This window comes from Mauremys reevesii, linkage group 6, assembly GCF_016161935.1.
Source record: "Mauremys reevesii isolate NIE-2019 linkage group 6, ASM1616193v1, whole genome shotgun sequence".
Lineage (NCBI taxonomy): Eukaryota > Metazoa > Chordata > Testudines > Geoemydidae > Mauremys > Mauremys reevesii.
In genome coordinates this window covers 123013951-123037546 of record NC_052628.1, presented here as the reverse complement: position 1 = coordinate 123037546, position 23596 = coordinate 123013951, and the positions used below count along the sequence as shown (strand labels likewise).

Genomic DNA, 23596 nt, shown 5'->3' with positions numbered 1-23596 from the left:
TCAACCTAAGTCTGTAAGCGTGTACACTGAAATGTTGCTCCCACTGATGTAACTCGCTCACTATACCGACTTAATAACTCCACCTACGTGAGAGACATAGCGCTTAGGTCGAGCAGCGTGAGTGTAGACATTGCTTGCATCAACTGTTGCTGCCTCTCAGAAACCATCCCACAACAACCCACGCTGACAGTTAAATCGGTGCAAGTGCTCCTGGTGAGGATGTGCACCGCCAACACAAGGAGCATAGTGTGGACATATAAAACCGATTCCATTACTGCAGTGGGTGTACGTGGATGTACCTGAGGTCGACTTAATTCTGTAGCGTAGACTTGCCCTTAATATCTATTTGTCCTCTCTATTTGGCTGTACAGGCATTTGATGCATTAATTTTCCATAACCGTAACTTCATGTATTTCTTGGAACCATTCTGGGCAATTTTTTTCTTTTGCTACCAGCAGCCTAGCACCTACATTAAATTTTCAAAGGAGCACTACCTGAGTTAGGAGCCCAACTCCACACCTTCTGGGGGCTCTCCCATTCAAGTGGAGGGTGACTTATGGTGACTTATGGGTGATTTCTGCTCCCTTTCTGCCACCTGAGCATTGCAAAGGAAGTGGATTGAGGCCAAGATTCTGGCCCATTAATTGTACTGTTGCATGATGCTTCTCTAAACAAAATATGATGAGCTCATTTCTTAATTGCTGATAGTGCACCGTTGGTGATTTTACAGTAAAGATTCGAAAAACTGTTCATGCTTCCTAAATAAACAGCTATTTTAAAAAGCAAGCAAACAAGCAAAGAAGTTACATTTGGTGGAGTCTTCAAAACTGTTAAGACGCATTTCCCCTTTCAGTTTAAGACCTACAACCATTACTGTGAAACTCTAGGCCCCCCAAAAAAATCACATAACCGAAGTCATGCTAAGGAGAACCCTGCAGCACGCTGGAAGTTTTGTTGTGGATTGTTGCTGAGAACCTTCAGGGTTGCTTTTTTATAAAATGGGGTGATACCAATATTTTTAAATCTGTGTTGTCTAAATTCAGGGCACCTAGATAAAAGTGGCCTGATTTTCTGCAAGCCTGAGCACCTGAATCCCTTGAAGACAATGGCAGCTGCTGGTTGCTCAGCACTTTCAAAAATCAGGTCTCTTATTTAGGTGCCTAAATATGGATTTAAGAGCCTAACGTCAGGAAATCGTGGCCCAAATCTTCACGTTCTGAGATCAGCCTGCCCCCTTTGAAAACTTTGAGAAGACCCAGGCAGAGGAAATACCATGTTTTTGGTATGCATACTTCCACCTTTTCATGTTCTCTGTATGTATAAATATCTCCTGTCTGTGTGTTCCATTCTATGCATCCGAAGAAGTGAGCTTTAGCTCACGAAAGCTCATGCTAAAATAAATTTGTTAGTCTCTAAGGTGCCACAAGTACTCCTGTTTTTTTTGCAGATACAGACTAACACGGCTGCTACTCTGAAACCTGTCATGTTTTCCTTCTCACCCCAAGGGTAAAGCTAGTGAGAACAAAGACAGGACAATTAAAGAAACAGTATCTAAGAGAAAACCAGTGGCCCCAGATACAAGAAGTATAGCGGAATCACAAGAACTGAGCAGAGAAGTTTGCAAATGCACTAGCTGGGCATACTGGTGCTCAGTTGTCCTGCATTCTGGGTAAGCATTTATACCCAATGAATGCAAAGTGGATGCAAAATGCTACCAAATCAGAATGATTGCATTTTGCCCCCACTTTGCACTGGTATAAATCACTACACAATGGCAGGGCAATGGGGATGGAGGCCTAATTTCTGGGTGCTGCAGTGTAGTTGTAAAGGGACACACCCCTTCTAAGCTAACCGGTCTTAAAGGTTGTACACCCTGCCACAAGGGAATGACAGGAAGACAAAGTACAACCTCCCAATTCTCTGATGTTCTGACTAAATGAAACCCTCCATCTTGACTATAGAAAACCTGCACGTCGCAGGGAAATGACAGTTACACAGACAGACCGGCTCTAGAAGGAGAGAAAGAGAGAGATCTCCAGCTAGTAAATCCCACAGGAAATAGAAGATTGAAAATCTTTCCCCAGGAATATAAGCAGCACCCAGGTCTCATTCATCCCCATTTCTCCCCTCCTCCGTTAAGCTCTAAGCACCATCAGCAAAAATAGCTGGATAACTGAACTGTACATACGAGGAGATGATTCCTTTTAAAAACAAGCAAACCTGTACTTCAGAGAGACTCAGCAAAGCTCCCGCCTAAGAACCTGCAAGCTGGCTGATTTCAGCAAAGGAAGGCAGTGCCCCTCTCCCTGCCCCCATTCAGGATTCTGCAGGCCATTGTCATAGTGATCCTGTTTTTTTGTCATGCATAGTTTGTGTTAGGACTTACGGAATGTAGTCAAGGTCAGCAGCTGATAGGCTGGCAGGGGAGAAACACCCAGACACAAAGGAGCCCATAGGACCTTGTAGCCTGGAAGTCTCTAATGATTTTGTATTTATTTATTTATTTCAGAGCCATGTGACTGGCCTTCACAGAGCAGTGTTTCTCCCCGAGAGAGAGCGCTCCTAAGAGCTGTACTGCAGACAGGGATGCTGCTCTTCTGCACATTCACTAAAAGATTGAGTTGCATTATTGCCTTGCATTACACCCAGACTGATCAACATCTAGGGCCTGATTCTCAGCCGCACTATGGCCCCTTTATTCAGCCAGCACTGCATAAAAGGGAATCTAGGAGTACATGAAACCAGGCCTTTCGCGTCTGTCTAAGCACTTGGGATGATTTCATTCCGAGTTCGTGAGGACTGAGGGAATGTCAAGTGGCTGCTTCTCCTTTCTTTAAAAAAAAAAAAAAAAAGCTATTTTTGATTTTAACATGGAAGTCATTAACCCTTCCCTGTCAAGCCTGTATCTTTTGCATAGATATTGGATTTAAAGAACCAGCTGTCTTTCGTCATATGTCACTCCAGAAACCAGAATCAGCAGCTGGGCAGGTTTTTCTTGCACTTTCCCCCCCCCAAATTGTGTGTCACTGAATCTGAGGAGACAGTAAACTGTCCTGGGTGGTGTGGTTTGGCTGAAACCGCCAGTCAGGCCCAACCCCTGCAGGGCTGAAGCAGGGGGCCCTGGCTGGGGCTGGGAGGGAGGGGGGAGGCTGCCTGAGCCCCCCCCCCGCAGGCTGCAGCCTGAAGGGGTGCGTGGGGGGGAAAAACCCTGAGCCCCAACCCCTGCAGCCAGGAGCCCTGCGGGGCTAAAACCCCGAGCCCCCCACCCCCCTGCAGCCGGAGCCGCAAGGGGGCTAAAACCCTGAGCCCCCAACCCCTGCAGCCAGGAGCGTGGCGGGCTAAAACCCCGAGCCCCCAACCCCCCTGCAGCCAGGAGCCGTGCGGGGCTAAAACCCTGAGCCCCCAACCCCCCTGCAGCCTGAAGCCCTGCGGGGCTAAAACCCTGAGCCCCCAACCCCCCTGCAGCCGGGAGCCGTGCGGGGCTAAAATCCTGAGCCCCCCAACCCCCCCTGCAGCCAGGAGCTGTGCGGGGCTAAAACCCCGAGCCCCACAACCCCCTGCAGCCGGGAGCCGTGCGGGGCTAAAACCCCGAGCCCACACCCCCTGCAGCCGGGAGCCGTGCGGGGCTAAAACCCTGAGCCCCCAACCCCCCTGCAGCCGGGAGCCGTGCGGGGCTAAAACCCTGAGCCCCCAACCCCCCTGCAGCCGGGAGCCGTGCGGGGCTAAAACCCCGAGCCCCCAACCCCCCTGCAGCCGTGCGGGGCTAAAACCCTGAGCCCCCAACCCCCCTGCAGCCGGGAGCCGTGCGGGGCTAAAACCCTGAGCCCCCCAACCCCCCTGCAGCCGGGAGCCGTGCGGGGCTAAAACCCCGAGCCCCCAACCCCCCTGCAGCCGGGAGCCGTGCGGGGCTAAAACCCCGAGCCCCCAACCCCCCTGCAGCCGGGAGCCGTGCGGGGCTAAAACCCTGAGCCCCCAACCCCCCTGCAGCCGGGAGCCGTGCGGGGCTAAAATCCTGAGCCCCCTCTGTCCCCCTGAAGCCAGGAGTGGCGGGGCTGAAGCACCACCACCACGGGCAGAAGCCTTGAGCCCATGGGCAAAGTTGAGGGGGCACGAGGGTCTTGCCCCCCAAACTGCAGCACCTTACCCAGAGTGGGGTAGTCCTGGGGGCAGCTCCCCCCTCCTCCCACCTCCTCTTCTCCCTCAGCCACCCTCAGGCCCTACCCTGGCACACAGCCCCAGGCAGTCAGGGGCTAGAGATGGCACTCCCTTCCTGGACCCTGCTGTGCAGAGTTGGCCTGAGTCCTGCCGGCCCTTGGGCCCCCAACCCCAATAGAAGTCAAACTACGCCTACGCCCCAGGGTCCCTCCTCCCCCACAGCTGGGCCCCAGCGTTTTTATAGCATGCTGAGGGGGGCCTCAGAAAGAAAAAGGGTGAGAATGCCTGCCCTCGACCCCATTTCAGTCAGAATTTGATCCCCGAATTTCAATTTTTATGCATCAGCCCTGAAAATTCAAACAGGAATATGTATCAGAGGGGTAGCCGTGTTAGTCTGGATCTGTAAAAGCAGCAAAGAATCCTGTGGCACCTTATAGACTAACAGACGTTTTGCAGCATGAGCTTTCGTGGGTGAATACCCACTTCTTCGGATGCAACAGGAATATGTGGCTTTAAGCATGGGATTGAATGCAGTGGAACTGCTCACATGCTGAACACCAAAGCCCATGTGTAAATCTTCACAGGATTGGGCCTCAGCCAGCTCTCTGACTGGACCAGAACAGCTGGGTGTACCCTCCATCCAGCAACCAACCCCTCAGGCTGCGGAGAGCCCCACTGGAGCCACCTGGGGATCACACCATGACAGCAGTCCTGGGCCCACTGAAGTCAATGGTAACGATCCCATTAAATTCAACTGGGCCTGGATTTCACCCTTTATCTGGAACAATATACAGCACACAATGGCCTCTAGTGACTGCATGCTATACTGCATGCAAATTTCTCATTACAATGCCTACCTAGCATTTAAAGCCATGGCTCTCAACCTTTCTAGACAACTGTACCCCTTTCAGGAGTCTGATTTGTCTTGTGTACCCCCAAGTTTCACCTCACTTAAAAACTACTTTGCTTACAAAATCAGACATAAAAAAAAAAGTGTCACAGCATGCTATGACAAATGGCTGACTTTCTAATTTTTACCATGTACTTATAAAATAAATCAACTGGAATATAAATGTTGTACTTACATTTCAGTGTACAGTATATACAGCAATATAAACAAGTCATTGTCTGTATGAAAGTTTGTACTAACTTCACTAGTGCTTTTTATATAGTCTGTTGTAAAATTAGGCAAATATCAAGATGAGTTGGTGTACCCCCTGGAAGACCTCTGCATACCCCCAGGGGTCCAAGTACCCCAGGCTGAGAACACTGGTTTAAAGCAGGGAACACACAGACTAGTGAAAAATCTCAGGAGAGGAGATGGCCAGGGAACCCAGTTAGGGAAACTCAAACCCTGGCGAAAATGATGTATTTTTTCATAACCTCATGGTCAAACCATTTTAACTGAAAATTTCCCATAAAATTCAACCTGAGGTAGACACCCGGCATGGGAAATTGATGAAGTAATCAGTAACCCCAAACAAGGTCTTATAATGGGAAGTGTTGGGCAACCTTATCTATAGGAGACGCTTCCAGGAAGTCTAGGATATGGGTGGCTAGACTCAGGCCCACATAACGTAGCATAGATGCTGGAGCCCCAGGTTGGGACCAGTATTCCCTCTAGTTTTTTACATCCATGTTCAGAATGAATTTTGTTATGTGCACCAATATGAGATGTGTGACACATGACCTTCTTATTGGTGCACATAACAAAATTCATGTGGTGGGGGTGGGGCCAAGGAGTTCGGAGCGTGGGCCGGGGCTCAGGCCTGGGGCAGAAGGTAGGGTGCAGGGGTGAGGGCTCTGGCTGGGTGTGAGGGCTCTAGGGTGGGGCTGGGGATGAGGGGCTCAGGGCTGGGGCAGTGGGTAGGATGCAGAGGGTGAGGGCTCCAGCTAGGGATGAAGGCTCTGGGGTGGGGGTGTGGGAGGGGGCTCAGGACTGGGGAAGAGGATTGGGGTGCGGGAGAGTGCGGGCTCTGGGGTAGGGCCAGGGATGAGGGGCTTGGGGTGCAGGCTGCCCAGGGGCTGCAGTGGGGAGAGAGAGGACTCCCCCCAGCCCTCTCTCGCCTCAGCAGCTCGCGGCTGGGGGACAGGCGCCTGCAGTAGCTCTGGCGGGGCTAGGCCGAAGGAGGGGCTCCTCTCCCCTGGCCGCAGCAAGTCCACGGCAGGTCCAAGCTGGGGCCAGCGAGGAGGAGTGCCTCTCCCCGCAGTGCCAGCTCCATGCTGGGGGAGAGGCATCTCTTCCTGCCACAGCCCTGAGCCCCTGTGCAGAGCTTAATCGACAGCTGCGTGGCCGTGCAGCTTAGACGGAACTTAGGTTGGGACCCAAGGTTCAATAATTGCCTAGGTTACACACGAGGGTAGATGCTCAAGCCCCAGGCAATAATACCCAGGGTTTGCTAACCTGAGTTCTACTAATCCTGGTCTTTCCTTGCAGTGTAAACATATCCTGAAGGGCCAGTTTGGACACTTTCCAGACAGATCCTTTCTATTCATTGGCTGTTAGGAGCTGCAGTAATGTAACAACTGCTCATGGGGATTTGCCCATTTACCTTGCCTTTCTGCTGTCATGTCTAGGGGCAATTCCACTGAGCAGCATTTCTGTGGAATTCAGGGCTGCCAGTGTTGGGATCTATACAGGTTTCTGGACTCATGCTGTTTGCAGCATGTCTGCAATTGCTTTGTGCCTGTTTACTTCAAATAGTACAACATGGTCCAAGGCTTGTTAAAAAAAAATGGGAAAGGGGGGGGAGAAATAACTAAATGATGGGTCTAAACTACTGAGAGTGTCCCTGTACAGGTAGCTTGACCTTTTAATAACTTTTATTCATTAGCAGACAGTATTTCTATTCTATTTCTAAGGGTTAACTTTGCGAGCCTAGCACAAAAGGAAAAAAAGAAGTGAAGTCAATGCACACGCTGTATCCTAGCATATGCAGCCTGGCAAGATCATACCAGTCCAGTCCTTCCTGGTCTCTCTATTCCCCAAGGAACAAAATGCACAATGTGTGTACTGCTTTCTCGAGCCTACCTTTGTGACAACACCCCGCCCTACTCAGCCCAGTTGGCATCAGTCTACTTTTGGTTCCATCTCTCCTCTTTGTGCAGCAAAGCCTTTAAAACCCTTCTTGAGGGGCTCATTCAGCAATCTGAGCCCCTCCCCCCATCAAGAGTCATTTGTCGCGTCATCTGTAAACCGGGGCTGTTGTAATTTGTATGACTGTAGCATTAGGTGCACCACTCTAAGCACTAGGGCTTCCTACTGCTATTGATAGGCTGGCAGATTGAAAACAATTTGACTTTATTGCTTCTGTGTCTGACTTGCCTCTCTTTCCTCTCTCCATCCCCACCTTGCACTCTTCAGCCTCCAACCCAGCGCAGAGCGTGATGTCTAGCTGACCAGACAAGTGTTCCAAAAAACAAGAAACTGCCTACAAATATACTGCATCCTCTTGCATTTTCCCTATCACTCTTCTCTAGTTTGTCTTCCTTGTCATTCTCCTTGCATAGCCGGCAGCGTGTAGTATTTTTGTACTTTGTAATAAATTATTAAATACTCCTCTAACTCTCTCTTGTACAGCTTCTAACATATAGAAGTAAATAGCATTGGACAACCTGTGGGAAATTGAGTACTTCTGAATCCATGGGTACAAGGGAATGAAATCCTGACTCGTCTGAACACAATGGCAAACCTCCCATTGACTTCAAGGAGGCCAGGATTTCGTGCCAGATATTTAATTGTCCACACATGCCTTTACCATTCAGATCAAGGGGGTTTTATAAGTCTTTCATAAAATTACTGCTTCCGAAATCAGGCACAACTGGGGATGATCTGAGATGCCTGGGTTGTTGGCACACTGACAGCCTTCTGGCAAACCCCACCTTCTTGGGGACCATTACGGTCCATCTACTGGTAGTTACACAGATATCACAGCTAAGTCCACAAGTAGTTGGTAGTGTGAAATCTGTCCATTTCTGCAAAAAAGCAAGTCTGTCTGGCTTCTCTCTTTCCCTGTGACATTTGTTTCACTGGACACAGTTATACACCCTGATTAAAAATGTTCATCATTAAGAATTCCAAAATGAATTCTGAGATATGCTGCAGAAGCAAATGCCCGTAAAATAAATAAATAAATAAATAAAATTTACCTGTCCAAATGAGTAACCTCTGTGACGTCTCTTCTGAAGAGGGTGTCACTTACATCCCTTAGTCCACTGGAGATCTCTCCGCATTGACTCTTGATCTCACCATTTGTGGGAAGCTTACAGACATCTTGCTGTCCTGAAGCAGAAGTCCTTTCTAAGAACTGACTACCTTCCTTGATACGTTGCTGGATCATCGGGGTGAGTGGCATTTCAAAACTAAAGTAGCTATCGGGTTCCGAGTATAAAGTCTCCAGGGATTCCGCACTATAATATAAAGAAGCATTGTCTAGAATGTTTTCAAACTGTGAGCTATACACATCAATGGAGACTTCTGCGTGCCTTTGTCCAAGGACATCTTCATATCCTCCCGTGGCTGCTTCTTCCTCCTCCATGATCCTAGGAATAAACCAAAAAGAGTCAGTTTAACTTTTGTTCGATTAGAACTGTTGAGTAAATCTGCTTATTTTTCCTGTGAGTCACACATATAAAAAGGAACTCAACAGTCCTGAGTTCTAGTTATTCAAATACAACGCAGAACTGATACTTTGGTTCCAGTGTCGTGCTGAAGTACAGAACTGACACAGTCTTCCTCCCTGGTGTGCTACAGTTCTGAGAAGGGAGGAAATAATGTTCAGGAGAAAAAAAAACATGATGTTTACTAAGAAACAACATCAGCTTGCTGTGTTCAGTGAAAGATACAGTCTGCTTTTCTGAGCAAGAGTACTAGTCACAAATACAGACATCTAGCTCCCCCCTCTCACAGCACCTCTACTGATTGCAACACAAAAGGAATTACAGTAGATAAGATGTTTTACCAGGAGCTTAGGTCCCAGTCCAGTGGGGGGGTGGGGGAGGGAGGGAGCAACTCAGCCTCACACAATCCCAGTGAGGTGTCAGGGCCTCAGAGGAAAAATACAAACCTCTATTAAATGCAACCTAATTCACTAATGCAACGTAAACACCCAGCATAGGTAGTATCAAAACTTAAGTGGAATGTGCAGCACTGTTCGGCCTTTCTGCAGATTCTAAACCTCCCCTTGGAGAACTCTGATCTCTTTAAGTCAAAGAAGGATGAGATACTCGAGAAACTGAAGACAACCAAGTGAGGTTGTTTGGTCTTTGTCAGACTTCTAACAAGCAGTCTTCCTTCCCTGGTCCTCAGACATGCTCTGGTTAGGGGCATACCCTCAGCAGTTCTAGGTTAATGTTTTCAAACTGGCCTTTGTGATTTAGGAGCCTGCATCTCATTGAAAGTCAATAGGGCTTAGGGTAAGTCACTTTTGAAAATGGAACTTAGGTGCTAATGAAAATGTTACCCTTGGTCCTCCAGGAGGCAACCCAAATCTAGGCAGGGATCATCTTCTTCTGCAACTTCACCCTCTGAAACAGCAGCCTCAGATGCAGATTTGCAGCTGCACCAGAGCACTCCTTGTCATTACTGTGTCCCAGTCCTTCTTCCCAAAGCCCATGACCAAGCTTGTTTATAACTTACATGCTAATGCGTTCTGAGGATTAACATGAGTTGGGTTTGGCACTCAGAAAGGACTTGATCCATTCTTCTGTAGCTGGGTTTCTAATGGAAGCGCGGGAAGGGTGGCAGCTGAGAGCTGTGACTTTCTGCACTGTTTACAGAATGGGATGTTAGCAACTTTGCTAAACTGGACAGTGGTTTTCATGCAGAAATGACAGCACTGAAACCAGTGCATTGTTTGTAGTGGAGTTTAGGCTGTGTTTCAACTGCGCAGGGTGAGGGAAGAGAAATGTGTGTGGAGGGGGGAGGAAGAGAGATTTGTTGTGGTTAATAAGAGGAACTGATGAGTGGATGTAGATGAAGTACTGAAAGACATAACTACTTATTTCCTTGGTTTTTTTTATGGGCTCTATTGCTCAGTCTGCCAGGTTTGTGGGGAAATCCCCCAGCTATTTTAGTAAGTAGGTACTGGCACTGAGAGCTGTCCATCACGTAGCAGGACCCATGCAGTGCTCCAGCTCCCTGCAGAACTGAATTCCCAGCCACCCATCCCCTATGAAGTCCTATTCCCCATCACAATGCTTAGATTGCCACCATCTTCCTGACCCTACAGCCCTACTACACTCCCAGACACACCACACCCCAAAATGTGCTCCTCACCCACTCATTCCCTATCACATGCAGCTTTTGGACATGGTCCCTGATGTATAAATTGGGGGGAATCCAGGGGAGCGCCTGGGGCTGCAGAGCTGGGCTGTGAGAGCATGTGAGGGGCCCAGGAACAGAGTAAAGATGGAGCTGGGAGGAGTGGCAAGGGGAGCTCTGACAACAAATCACAGGTGGTTTGTCAGCGCACAGCGCCTCTCCTCTCTGCTTCTCCGACTCCAGGCCCCGCCAAACTCAAGCCACATGCTCCCTCGTGCTCCCCTCACAGAATCCTGCTCTCCCTCATCCCTGCCATTCCCATTCCCTCTCAAATTAGCTGCGCACCTCTCCTCAGCCCCCAAGGCGCTGTTGCTTGGTGGGCCAGGTGGTGGTATCGGGCAAGTGCCTCCCCATTTAGGGAGAGCAGGGGGAGGCACCTGTCCCATCCCCCCCATTTCATATCTCGCAGTGCTCGCCCTAGCCCCAGGTGGAGCTCTGACCTGCAGCGTCGCACAGCCAGGTCTCCTCCTCCAGGAGAAAGAGTTCTCCACTACGTCTCCCGCTGTGCTAGCTCTCCCACCCGTCCCCTCGTCTGCCTCCACCAATCGTCTGCCTCTGAGGGTGGGGCAGGCAAGGAAGGGGTCAGTCGGGGTCAGAGGGGAGCACAGGGTCCTGAGTGGTGATGGGGGGGGCGGGGAGAGAAGGAGACAGTCCCCAGATGTGGTGGTAGTGGGAAGGAGAGGGGGAGCACAGGGCCCACAGTGTCGGGGGGTGTTGAAGCCTGGGGGGGAGAGGTCCAGTGGAGTAGGAAAGGGAAATCAACATCCAGGGGAAGAAAGAGATGAGGGCATAGGGAGCAGGAAGTGTGGGAGGGGCAGCTGAGGGGGAGCAGTCCCTGGGGCAAGGATCCTGAGGGAGGGGGAGGTGAAGAAGGGGGGGCTAAGAGCAGTTAAGTGGGTGTGGAGGTCCGTTTGCCCTCAGAGAAGCAGGAAGCAACCTCTCCACTCCCTAAGAGACCGGGCACAGGCCCTTCTGCTTCAGAGCCCTCATGTCCACTAGTGGTTGCCGCTTCAAGGACAGGTGTCCCCCCAGACTGTGCTGCAAATTGTGCCAGCAGATGCTGAGCTGGCGGGGGATGAAGGCCGTGCTGCTGGCCAATACAGAGATCGACCTGTATTCCACCGACATCCCACCCACCAGGTAAGTCCCCTTCAGCTACCACCAGCGGGCATCTCAACAGCTGACTAATGTTACAGTAGCGCCCAAAGACCTTAATCAGTAGAAGTCTCCCATTGTGCTAAGCACCATACAAACCATTAAGAAGGCCCAGTTCCTGCCTCACAGATCTCAACCTAACCCTTTTAATTCCATATGGCAGGCAGACATGTATTGTTATTCCCATTTTACAGCAATGGGAACTAAGGCACAGTGTCCAAACAGAATGGTATGCTATATATACACACACACACACACACACACACACACACACACTAAATAATTAACAAGACTCAATTTTTTCTCAACTTTAAAATGTGGAATTTTCTTGGTGCTTGGTTTTAGATATTCTCCAGGGAGAACTGCAGCTCAATCACCATAGTGTTGTGTTTAAGAGCATTCTGGAAAGCAACTAGCCTTTAGCCAGAAGTGAAAGCGACTTTAAAGTATCAGTTTCGCTCCTGTTTAAAGTCAGTTTCTAGTCTATTATTATTTGTACTAGGGTAACACCCCCAGAGCCCCAGGCAGGTGCAGTATAAACTCATAGGGTCTTGCCCTAGTAGGATGTTTCCAAAAGTTAAATAATCTATTTGAAGTTTGGTGAACTGCAAAAAGTAAATAGCCTATCTGATAGAAAGTAGTCTAGATTTTTCTACAATTATTTCAATTGTAACAAAGTAGGAATATATATTAAAATTTTAATGATTTTTCCATATTAAATTAGATTTTTCTACAATTATTTCAACTGTAACAAAGTAGGAATATACATTAAAATTTTAAACCTAACCAGTGTCCCTTACCTGACTTGCCACAAAATGTTGGAAGATGTTAGGGCTAGTCTACACTAGAAGCACTACATCAGTTGCGCCACTGTAGCACATCTGGTGAAGACGCTTTATGCCTTTCTCCCCTCGGCATAACAACTCCACTCCACGAGCGGTGGTAGCTATGTCATTAGGAGAAGCTCTTCCGCCAACATAGCACTGTCCACACCGGCACTTAGGTCAGTGTAACTTACGTCGCTCAGGGGGGTGGCTTATTCACACCCTGAGCGATATACGTTATACTGAAGTAAGTGTAACGTAGACAGGACAAGAGCTGGAAATGTATCTCAGCCCTGATCCCCATTCTGCTACTCTACCCTCAAAACCGCACACTCTCCTAGCTAATGACTTAGATGATGTTCATTGGCACATAAGGTTGTTCATTGGCACATCTTGTATGTCCAGCCTGACAATAATAAATGTTGTTTTCTTCTTTAAAGTCCAGTTGTGGTCAGAAAAGTGGCCCTGTAAAAACGTCACCACAATCAAATACTTCTACTTTCTATTTCAAGTCAAATCCCTTTATTTTATGGCTACAAACATGTTTTTACTCTTAATGGTGCAGGAACCAATATCAGTCAAGGAAAGCAGCTGTCTTCTGTTTGGCCTCATACATCAACAGAATTGTGAACTGCATTACTGGTGAAGATGAAAGAAGCCGAAATAACCTAATTTGGCTTTCAAGGTTAAGCCAGGTCAGGAATTAAAAAAATCTTCCTAGTTACTGGGTAATTGATCAAATTTAATCTGAGAATGAGTAACTTGTGTTTCTGATATCTGTGTTAAGGCTCCAAAACTGGTACCTCAAGGCTTGGCATTGGGAACATCCTGCTGTATTAACTCCCGATTGTTCTAAATTTACATATACATTTAAAATATGTTGTAGAGGGGTAGGTACACCTCATCAGGGGGTGCCATGTCACGTAGGGTTAGCTGGAAGGGCGGAGGCAATTTTGCAGCCGGTCAGGTCCTACACCAATGATCCTTACTGTAACATGGGGTAGTATTACTTAGCAACCAGAGTCAGTGAGCAGCTCTTCCCATCCGGGCAGTGTGGCCCAATGGCCAGAGTCAGTGAAGTAGCCTTCCTCTGTGAGACTGCGCGACCGGTTGGCCCGTTGGGAGAGTGGGGTGCCACTCGGGGTGGGTGTGGCACTCTGGGTAAGGGGACTCATGCTCTCCCTGCTCCTCCAAGCCCCAGCCCAGGGCCCTGGTGGTGGTGGGGGTGCTCACCACCGAGTCAGCAGGGATTCTCCCAAAACATGCTGACCAATCCCCGATTTACTCACCGGCAAAGAGTTCAAGACCCTTGGGCTGCTGCTTACCCTTTCCCCCTTGTCGAAACTCCCCGGGTCCCCAAATGGCCAGGCTCCCACTGGTACTGTCCTTTCTCTGGGCTCATCGGGTAGCCTGGCGTCTCCAGTCAGGAACTCTGTGAACCATAGTCCCATAGTTGCGGTTTCTAGCAACTCCCTGCAATGATCTTGCAGCCTGTATCCTTCTCCATCAGCAGCCTCCCCAGACGGAGCTGGGCTGCTACCTTTTATATGCTGCCTCCAGGGTGAGCATGCCCAGCACGGGTGGAGCTTCCTCAGCCTGCAAAGTAGAGTTAGCCCTTTTGGGGCTAGTGCGAGGTAGGTACACCCCATCACATGTCTTTATTTGATGTTTGTATATATATATTTTTTTCTTTCTTTATAAATATAGTGCTGTTGTCAGCTAATTTCTAAATTGGGCATAAGCTTTCGTGGGTAAAAAATCCGACTTCTTCAGATGCTTATGCCCAAATACATACCCCACGAAAGCTTATGCCCAAATAAATGTTAGTATTTAAGGTGCCACCGGACTCCTCGTTGTTTTTGTGGCTACAGACTAACATGACTACCCCTCTGATAATTTCTAAGTTATCATCTGCAAAAACCTAGAGTTTTCAGGTGTCCAAGTAGCTCCTGAAATGGCTCTCCTGGTATCGGGGAAGTCAGAGGAACCAGGCAATTGATAAAGTGGGTTTGGTTGGTGGCAGACAGGGAACAATGCTATGTGGACACTCTGGAAGGAGGAGACGGAGATTGGTGCCTCAGCACCAAATCAGCACTTGGAAGGCTTGCTTGAAGCTGCCACCTATACTCCCTGGTGCACGGAGACAGCAGCACGATGGGGTGCTCTTGATGCACTGTGTGATAAAGGAGAGGGGGGGCAGCTCGCTTTTGTGCACATACAGCCAGCCAGTTAGCTACAGAATCCCTCTTGATAGCTGTTCTCTACTTGCTTTACCTCTAAAGGGTTAAAAAGTCGGACTGCTATGCATAGGTAAAGGGAAGTGAGTGGGCACCTGACCAAAAGAGTCAACGGGAGGGCTAGAACTTTTTAAACTTGGGGGAAAACTTCCCTTTGTCTGTGGTTCATATAATATCAGGGTTGGAAGGGACCTCAGGAGGTCATCTAGTCCCACCTGCTGCTCAAAGCAGGACCAATCCCCAGACAGATTTTTGCCCCAGATCCCTAAGTGGCCCCCTCAGGGACTGAACTCACAACCCTGAGCTATCCCTCCCCCAGTTCTCTGGGAAAGAGAGGAACAGGGCAGCAGTTATGCTCTGAGAAGCTGAAGTCCAGGTATGAAAATCATCAGAACCATACCTAGAAATTGCTTATTTGGAAACCTAGTTACGTAAGTAGATCAGAAAATGTGTAGGAAGATGCAGTTGGGTTTATTGTGTTTATTTCTTATGGCTTGTGGACTCCTCTATGCTAACCCCAAATGCTTTTGATTTGCTTGTAAACTTTAATCTGGACCTCAAAAAGGTTATTCTTGATGTTTAATTTTTGTAAGTGGGTTTTTAAAATCTAGCAAAAGCCTAAGTTCCAGATGTATTTTCTTTCTTTTTGTTTTTAATAATATTTACCTTTTTTAAGAACAGGATTGGATTTCTGGTGTCCTAAGAGGTTTGTACATATGTTGTTTAATTAGCTAGTGGCAACAGCTGATTTCCTTTGTTTTCTTTCTTAGCCCTTCCCCGGAGGAGGGTGAAAGGGCTTAAGGGTACCCCACAGGAAAGAATTCCCAAGTGTGCCTTCCTGGGTTCCCAAAAGGGGGGTGTTTTTTGCACTTGGGTGATGGCAGCATCTCTCTGACCTTGGATAGGTAGAAGCTGTGACCTTAGGATTTTAATACCAGCCTGGAGTGGCCTGTATTAATTTTTAGAATCCTTGCGGGCCCTCACCTTCTGCACTCAAAGTTCCAGAGTGGGGAATCAGCCCTGACACACTGATCATGCTGTACAGAAATAATGGCTCCCCTGGAGCTGTGGCCTGGTGTGCCAGAGAGCTGATGGAGCAACTAGCAGAGCCTTTCTAAAGCCAATGCCTCTGCATAGAGACACAGACCTGCCCTCCACCATACCAACCCTCGCTTTATACAACCCTGTTCCCCTCAAATTCTGGGCTCCAGCACTACACAGCTCCCCCCCATTTTGCCAAAGCCCTACATAATCCCTCAAGCCACATCCCTGCCCCAGTGCCCACCCTCACATTCCATGCTGTGCAGCCTGCCTACAACCCTGAGCCTACAACCCTGAGCTCAGGAAACTTTAACAAAAAGAAAGGTTTGAACATCTTTCAAGTGTTCCTTTTTCCCCACTGGTATTTTGCCTCTCATCAGGGAACCAACTCCAAGTACTGAAAAATCAAAAGCCAGGGCCCCCAAAATCATGAGATGGCTTAAAAATCATGAGATTTTAAAAACATAATACAATACATTTGAGGGTTTTTTGTCTTCTGGTTTCTGAGCCTTCAGGGTGCACTCGGATCACATTTTTAAGCTTTTCTCCACAACCAGGAGGGCTCAAAACTTTTTGTTTTAAAATAACCGCTGAAATTCTCACATATTCACGTGGCTCTGGGATTTGGAGCTTTCATGTTGTCTTTGTTGTGTAAAGAGCAAACCACAGAATTCCTCTTCAGAGTTATTGTGCCCAATTTGGAGACTAAATTCAAACATTAGAAGTGTGGAACAGAGGGATTTTAATCCTGCTTCAGCACAACCCTCAACTCCACATTAACTTTGCCATCACTACAGACATCTCCATAACATTCTATACAGGAGGCAAATAATATAATCAGTCATTTGCATAGCAGCAACTCCCACAGTATGTTAGGATTCGCTCACACATGGGAATTCAGTCCCTGCCCCAAAGAATGTTCTTACCTTTCACTGTCTGTGTTTAGCACGTGGTTCTTTTCTTCTGCAAGTTTATCTTTCACAAAGACTTCATCCTCCCCACCTTCAGCTAGCAAAGCTAGAGAAAAGGACTCCGAGCCAACTCCTGGTTTGAAATCTGCCTGGGCTTCGTTCCAAACACTCTCAGACAAAGTGACTAACCCTGAGGAGACGGAGGCTGGAATGGGGTGGCTTGATGCTTTGGAGAACTTCTTTTCTACAGACACGGCCCTTTGTAAGTGTGCATTGGCCTCTAGCACTGAATGCTTCACTCCTTTCTGCTCCTCTGCTTTCTGTATCCATAAAATCTCCACTCCTTGAAATTCTACATGTTTGCTCACAGCTGCCTCTTTCGATATCCTCCTCCCAGGACCCGTTTGCATCTCGCCTGGATTGTACACTGAAAATTCCTTCTCAAAATCTGACCATCCCTCCCCCCGAATACTGATAACGCCCCCAACTTCGCTGTCTGCCTCCAGGGCTGGTACAGATGGTCTGTGACAGCTTGTCTCCTTCACTTTGGGGACCTCCTCAGTTTTATTATTGATGGCTTGCAAGGACTCTAACTGCATTTCTCCAGTTACTATTGCAGCCAGATCTTTTTCTATGATCAAATACAATTTCTCCTCAGCTCTTATTTCAGATGGAAGAGGCTCGTCTGAGGGTTTTTCTTGGCCTGCTGGAAACAATTCTCTGGCTGCCTGTATGCCTTGGCTGCCAATATTCCTTTCTTTTTCCATTTGCAGCTCTGAACAAAGAGAAGCATTTGCTCCCTTCTGTACTTTTGCAGCTTCTAGCTCTTGAGAAATTTTCATAATCTCGGTCTGTCTATCAGCACTTGGCAAAGTTTCTTCTTTCGATGGTAGCAGTGATGCCTCAATGCAAGATATTGGCTCATCTGCGTAAGTGCCACTTGCAAGAAGAGTAGGCAACTGGTCATCCTCCCTCCTTTCTGGACTGCATGTTATAGCCTCTGCTAGAAACTCAGATGAACTCTTCAGTGCTTCTGCACCTTGCTCCATTGTGCCATATTCTGAAAATTCATTGGAGACGTTATGTGGGAGCAGAGTGCTATCTCCTTGTCCACCTACACAAAAGAAAGAGAGTGTATTTGTCTATTGAGTACATCCATCTACTTGTTAAGGGTATTAGCTCCATTCCCAGTGTTCTGCTAACAGATTAGCTGCATTGTTTCTGCAAGCCCACTGCAGAGAAATGCTATTGAATTTAGCTCTTTTTGAATGCTACTGTACTGTATTTATTCAAAATTGGGCTTTTTACATTTGACTTTTGGGGGAGCGTATTTTTGGAAGTTAGCACTGCCAAGTTAAGAATGCCAAAAATATTTGCTGAGCTTCACAGGGTCCCAGTGGCCTGTGAATAGCATGGGACGCATGCCAGATGAGAGAACTGAAGAAAGCAGGTATCTGGAGGTTTAACATCCCTCCACGATGTGTGCATTACCTTGTGTTTTATACATTAATGTTATCATTTTCTCTTTTTAGCTGTTCTAAAGAGCAATGGTATGGAAAGCAACTGGTCAGATCCCACATATCCCACGAGTACAGACAAACAAAACGGGAAATGCTAGCAAGATTCCAATTAGCTGATTATAAGGTAATTAATAAACTATGACACTCTCTAGAACTACACCCTCGTCTTTTCAGAACTTGTATAAGTGAAGACCAAACTGCAGTGACGCATGGACATTCATCAGCACATTTTACAACTTTCTAGCAAAAGATTAAATCCAGTGTCACACATGAAGGCTGGGGGTTTTCAGTCTTGTATTTCAAGATGATGAAAATAAAGCAACTGAGAAAACTGATGGCCAGATTTTCAAAGGAGCTAAGCACCCAGCAGCTCCCATTGTTCTCTGTCAACACTAATTCAACTATTCTCAATGGGAGCTGCTGGAGGCTACACTTATGAATCTCTGGCCACTTCAGTTAGGTGCCAGTTAGGCTGAGCACTTTTGGAAAAATCTGGCCTCGAATACTTACTTTGTCATTCAGAAGAAAACTAAAAGCATGTTTTAGATCTCAGTTGTATCAATTATTATTATTACAATACCGAGGTGGGCTGAGATCCAAATCGAAACCATCTCCTGGCTTCATACCCCACCGCTACTCTGACGTGGGCCTGGGGAATATATCGGGAATTGGACATGGACCTACATTTCATAAACTTGAGGGTTTTGGATTTAGATCCCATTTCACAGCCCATGCCTAATCGCCATGTAGCCCCAAAGTAATGAAGTCAAAGGCTCTCCGATAACTGTGAATAGCTAGATTCTGTTTAGTTCATCTCTCCGAGATAAAAATTCATAGGGAAGTTATTAATGGCACCCAACTCTTTCAGATAGTCCTACCATGTCCTTAGCAGTGCATTGTGGCAATACAGTTTGTGGCCCTATCTCCAAAGATAGATCAAATGGAGTTTTTAAAAGAGGAATAGGCAGATGCTGAACCAGTTTTTTAACCTACTAGTTCTTCAGCAAAGGTTTTCAAATGTATAGGCGCGTGAAAGAAGGCCCAATTCCCCATTAAGCAGTGGCTGAACAGTTTCTAAGCAGTAATAGTTATTAACCACTACCTAAGCACACAGATAGGCTGAATTATTTGTATTTGTATCTGCATCCAATTCGCAAAAATGGTCGGCGGATATCCGCATCTGATATAAAGCAGATATCCACAGGTTTGCAGGGCTCTACTTATAAGAAGTCCCTTGCTTAAATATTTTTGCCTAAACACATCTAAACGGCCATGACTTCCTCTCATATGCTGAAGAACTGCTTAGAAAATGCATTTCTAGAAGCAGCCAGAATGCTTCCAACATGCATTCAGCTTTGCCTACGTGACTTTCACAAGCCAGCTGCATGCTGAATGTAGCAGGTAAGCTACAAGGACAATCAGTGACCATGTTTTAAACCTAAAACCCTTGCAAGGGATTTGTCAGTCTTAAAGGCCATCTTTGCTTCTGAAGCAATCCAAGACAAACAGTGCAGAGCTTAGTTTTCAGGCAATGACTATAGGGCACAGCTGTGAGCTTCCCCACACACCCTATGTGACAAGGCAGCTGCTTGGTAAAGCAGTAAACAACTCACAGCAAGTTTCTGATGTTTTCATTTTTTTCATTAACTCCATAAGTAACCTAATCCCTAGCAAACCCATGGCCAAAGCTCTACGGTGCATCCAAAGAATAGAGGAGTGCTATTTAAAAAACTCACTGGGCTAAAGCAAAAACTATGAGTTTGCAGTAGAGGTTTAGAGTCTTATTCTCATTTACACTACATTCCCCCATTATACTGATCTTCCAATAAAGCCCACTTCAAGGTCTCTTTACACTGCCAGTGTTGTGAAAGAGCCCTACTGTAAATAAGAATCTGGCCCTTTATTGGAGTCCCAGGGAGAAACAGCAAATTGATTATCTCAAACTAGTTTCAATCTAAAATGCTCCTAAAGAAAACGTGAAATAAGCAATCAAAGCAATAACCTTTTCTGATATGACATACAGGACTAACTTCCATGGTCAACTTTACCATGGTCTCTATTCTTTGCAGGAACACATTCTGGAAGGTCAACCAGCAACCACCTGTTCTTAAAAAAGGCTCACTACAATGGTAGTGGAGCACATGCCTTATTTCAGGTAGCAGTGTTTAAAGGAGCTCGAGTTCTTTAAGGGAAACCCCTCCCCTCTTCCCATCCACCACCACAGCATCATGTCTTGATGCAGCTCCCAGCATATCCTATCTAGCCCCCATCCCCCAACATGACTGCATTACAAACAAGGCTAGAAAAGGAACAGCAAAATCAGGTGCTCCGCTGAAGATAAGCAGAACAATAAATGATGAGAGGATACACTCTTTCAGGTAACACCAATTTCTACTTTCCATTTAAGGTTGCTTCTTTCGATAAAGTAAAATAAACAATAAAAAGGCTCTAAGCTAAAATAGCAAGAGAGGTGTACGGAAGGAAAGCTGAGACACGGGAAAAACATAGCCTGAGAGCAGCTGGCACTTTTTTGATGCCTAGAGATTTAAAGAATCCATTACTTAATCTGCTCTGGCATAAATATGATATTTCATATGTAAATAATCAACCATCAAATTTCAGTCTAACACAGGAGCTTGGTCATGGCATAATACAGGAAAGGCTAGGAAGCAAAAAAAAAATCAAACATTACAAATATAGAAAGACATTTTCACAGAAACATTTTACAAAAATGTCTCTCTTGCTCTCTCTCTCTGTTAGCTAGCTAGCTAAATATATATTTATTTGAACAAAGTCTCCTACTCACAGAGGTTACTGTAGCTCCAGCAGTTACCCATTGGTCAATGAATATGCATAGATCACCAGTTTATCTATAATGATACAAGCTAATTCAATTGCTGCTGTTCTAGTCAACTGGAATCAAAATAGTTTCAAATTTCCTGGCAGCCCGCTGCCCTGCATTGCACACGGAGATGTAAATGGAAGCATTCTGAGCATTATGAAACTGATGAGGGAACTGCAGTCTCATTCACTCTACCACAGAAGCTAAGGAGTCCAACTTGGCAGCTTATAGAAAATAGCTCCAGTCGGGATTTTCTGTAGTTGAGAAGATTATTTCTGGAGAGATATTTATGATTAACAGAAGTTTGTTTTATTATAATCAGATTCATCCACACAAAAAGACTCAAGTGTACAAAGGCACTTCTGAGAGTATAATACTGGCCTTGTAGTAACAGAGGCACAATGGCGCATCTTCTCTGATGCAAGAATGACTGCACACACACACACAGACAGGCTTCTTATATTTTAATTGCCTCCAAGCCCGTGCACTGGTCATAAGCTATATTTTAAATGTAAAAGATTGACGAATTTATACTAATTATGCTTTCCTTTTTTTTCTTTTTTCTTTTTCAAATTTAAGCAAAAACAAAATCTGTTTCAGGGGGGGAAAGTACCATTGGTGATACAGAATATTAGTGTATGTCACTGAACAACAAATTGCAGGAGTCATGGAATTTTCTTACTAACTTAACCATCTCAAAGGCACAGAACCCCCTAAAGTGTCATCTTAAAGCCCCTCTAACAATACTGGAACAAACTATTTGGTTTTATCAAGAGTATATCGTATCATACAGAAATGGAACTGGCTCAGCCAATCAGACAGCACGGATACTGTACACTTACAAATAGTTTTTTTTCTGCAGTTCTTTAGTTTCTAAATGATGCAACTCCCTGTGCCTTGATTGGTTCTGATTGGTGGATGGACTGTATTAGCCAAAAGAGAAGGATTTGCACAATCATAGTACAACTCTTCTATAATGGTACAGCAAATATCCAAATCTCTGTGTTTTGATTGGCTACATTGATCTTCCTGCTCTGCCTGGCACCTCTCCTCAGGATTTTCAAGCTGTCTGCTAGCAACAAAGATATTGCCTGAGCTTCACATGCCCTTTAGCTGAAACCAGGAAACCTCCAGAATGTACATGAAAGAAAGGGGAGAAAGGGCTGGAAGACCTATGAAAGGGAAATTGTTTTACATGAGGAGGTGGAGAGAGACAGCCAAAAGGAAAGAAGTGGGGGTCAGAAGTTCCTGCTATCTCCATTGTGACCAAGTATTACAGTGTTATCACGAACTCCCAACAGTATTCTTTTTGAACTCCCAGCGCCTGGAGTCCTGTGGTTATGTCAGAATCCCAACCTCCCTTTAAAAAAAAAAATGTAAACTCTAACAAGCGCCCAAAGATCAGACAGCAACTGAAAAGAACACAAGATTTATTCTTTAAGTCTCATGATATTTTGGGTCCTTCCTTCAATACTTCGGGTTGGCAATACTGTGTAACTCAACCCTAAATGTCATCTTTTCAAAACACTGCCAACTCCTCCAAATGGTTAGGAGTGTTGTGAAGTCTACAGTGCAACTGAAAATGCATAAAAACTAAAAATCCAGTGGTAGCAGGCTGGAGAGAAGACGCCATCATTCTGCACCAACTCAAGAGGCCTGCACGTAACAATACCCTTGGAACAAGACAAAGTTTGAGAATAACATCTAGCATGTCCTGGGAGAATTCAGCACAAAGGATTATTAATTACAAACTGCTGTAGTGGCCACAGATGGCCAATGAGATGGCTCAATCCCTAGGGTCATTACCTTGAAAGTTACAATAGAAGAACAGAGCAGCTGCTAACACAGGCTGAAATGAACAAGGATGGATGGAAAAACAACTGAAAAAAACAACCAGCATTACCAATTCTCACAATGTATTGCCAGTCTCATAATATTTGGTGTTTCTTCTGTCAAAGTTAGATTCAGGACTCACAATTTGTCAGACCACTCTGTTTTATTAGCAAAGCGCTCTGCTAATACATCCAGATAATGTGTGAGTGCCATGCAAGGCTTAAACTACTTTATTTATACAGATAAAAAGGGCGGAAACTTAACAAGATAACAAAGGGAACAGAACTGATAAGTTTACCTGGGCCTAGACACACATCTTATTTCCTTATTAACTCTTACCGATCTCCTGCTAATGTCCCACCATTAGCTTAAGTGGACCCATTGTTCCATACCTTAATGTTTCTATTTCTGACAACTTTATTTTAACATTTCTCATTCCTGCTTAAAGGAACATACAGCATTTCTTTGGGTATGGCTACACTGGCGAGTTGCAGCGCTGGAAAGCCTCCACCAGCGCTGCAATTAGTAAGTGGCCACACCTGCAGGGCACTTCCAGCGCTGCAACTCCCTGGCTGCAGCGCTGGCCGTACACCTCACTCAGCATGGGGAATAAGGATTCCAGCGCTGGGGCTGCAGCACTGGTCATCAAGTGTGGCCACACACCAGCGCTGTGATTGGCCTCCAGGGTATAAGGATGTATCCCAGAATGCTTTTATAAATTACTCTCTTTGTTTTGTTATGCAGCCTCTCTTTGTT

The 23596-nt window shown here is 46.3% G+C and overlaps 1 protein-coding gene across 6 annotated transcripts in view; it reads right to left on the bottom strand.

The window, feature by feature from the left end:
* PSD3 (pleckstrin and Sec7 domain containing 3) overlaps positions 1 to 23596 on the bottom strand; it is a 167623-nt gene that overhangs the window by 113706 nt on the left and 30321 nt on the right. For 5 of the 6 annotated variants that reach the window (XM_039543486.1, XM_039543487.1, XM_039543489.1 and 2 more), the window contains 2 exons: positions 16661 to 17759; positions 8305 to 8697 (listed from right to left, as the gene is read on the bottom strand). In XM_039543486.1, coding sequence (XP_039399420.1) covers positions 8305 to 8697; positions 16661 to 17759 — 1492 coding nt within the window. The remainder of the gene's footprint in view (positions 1 to 8304; positions 8698 to 16660; positions 17760 to 23596) is intronic. The other variant, XM_039543491.1, reaches the window with a different exon arrangement.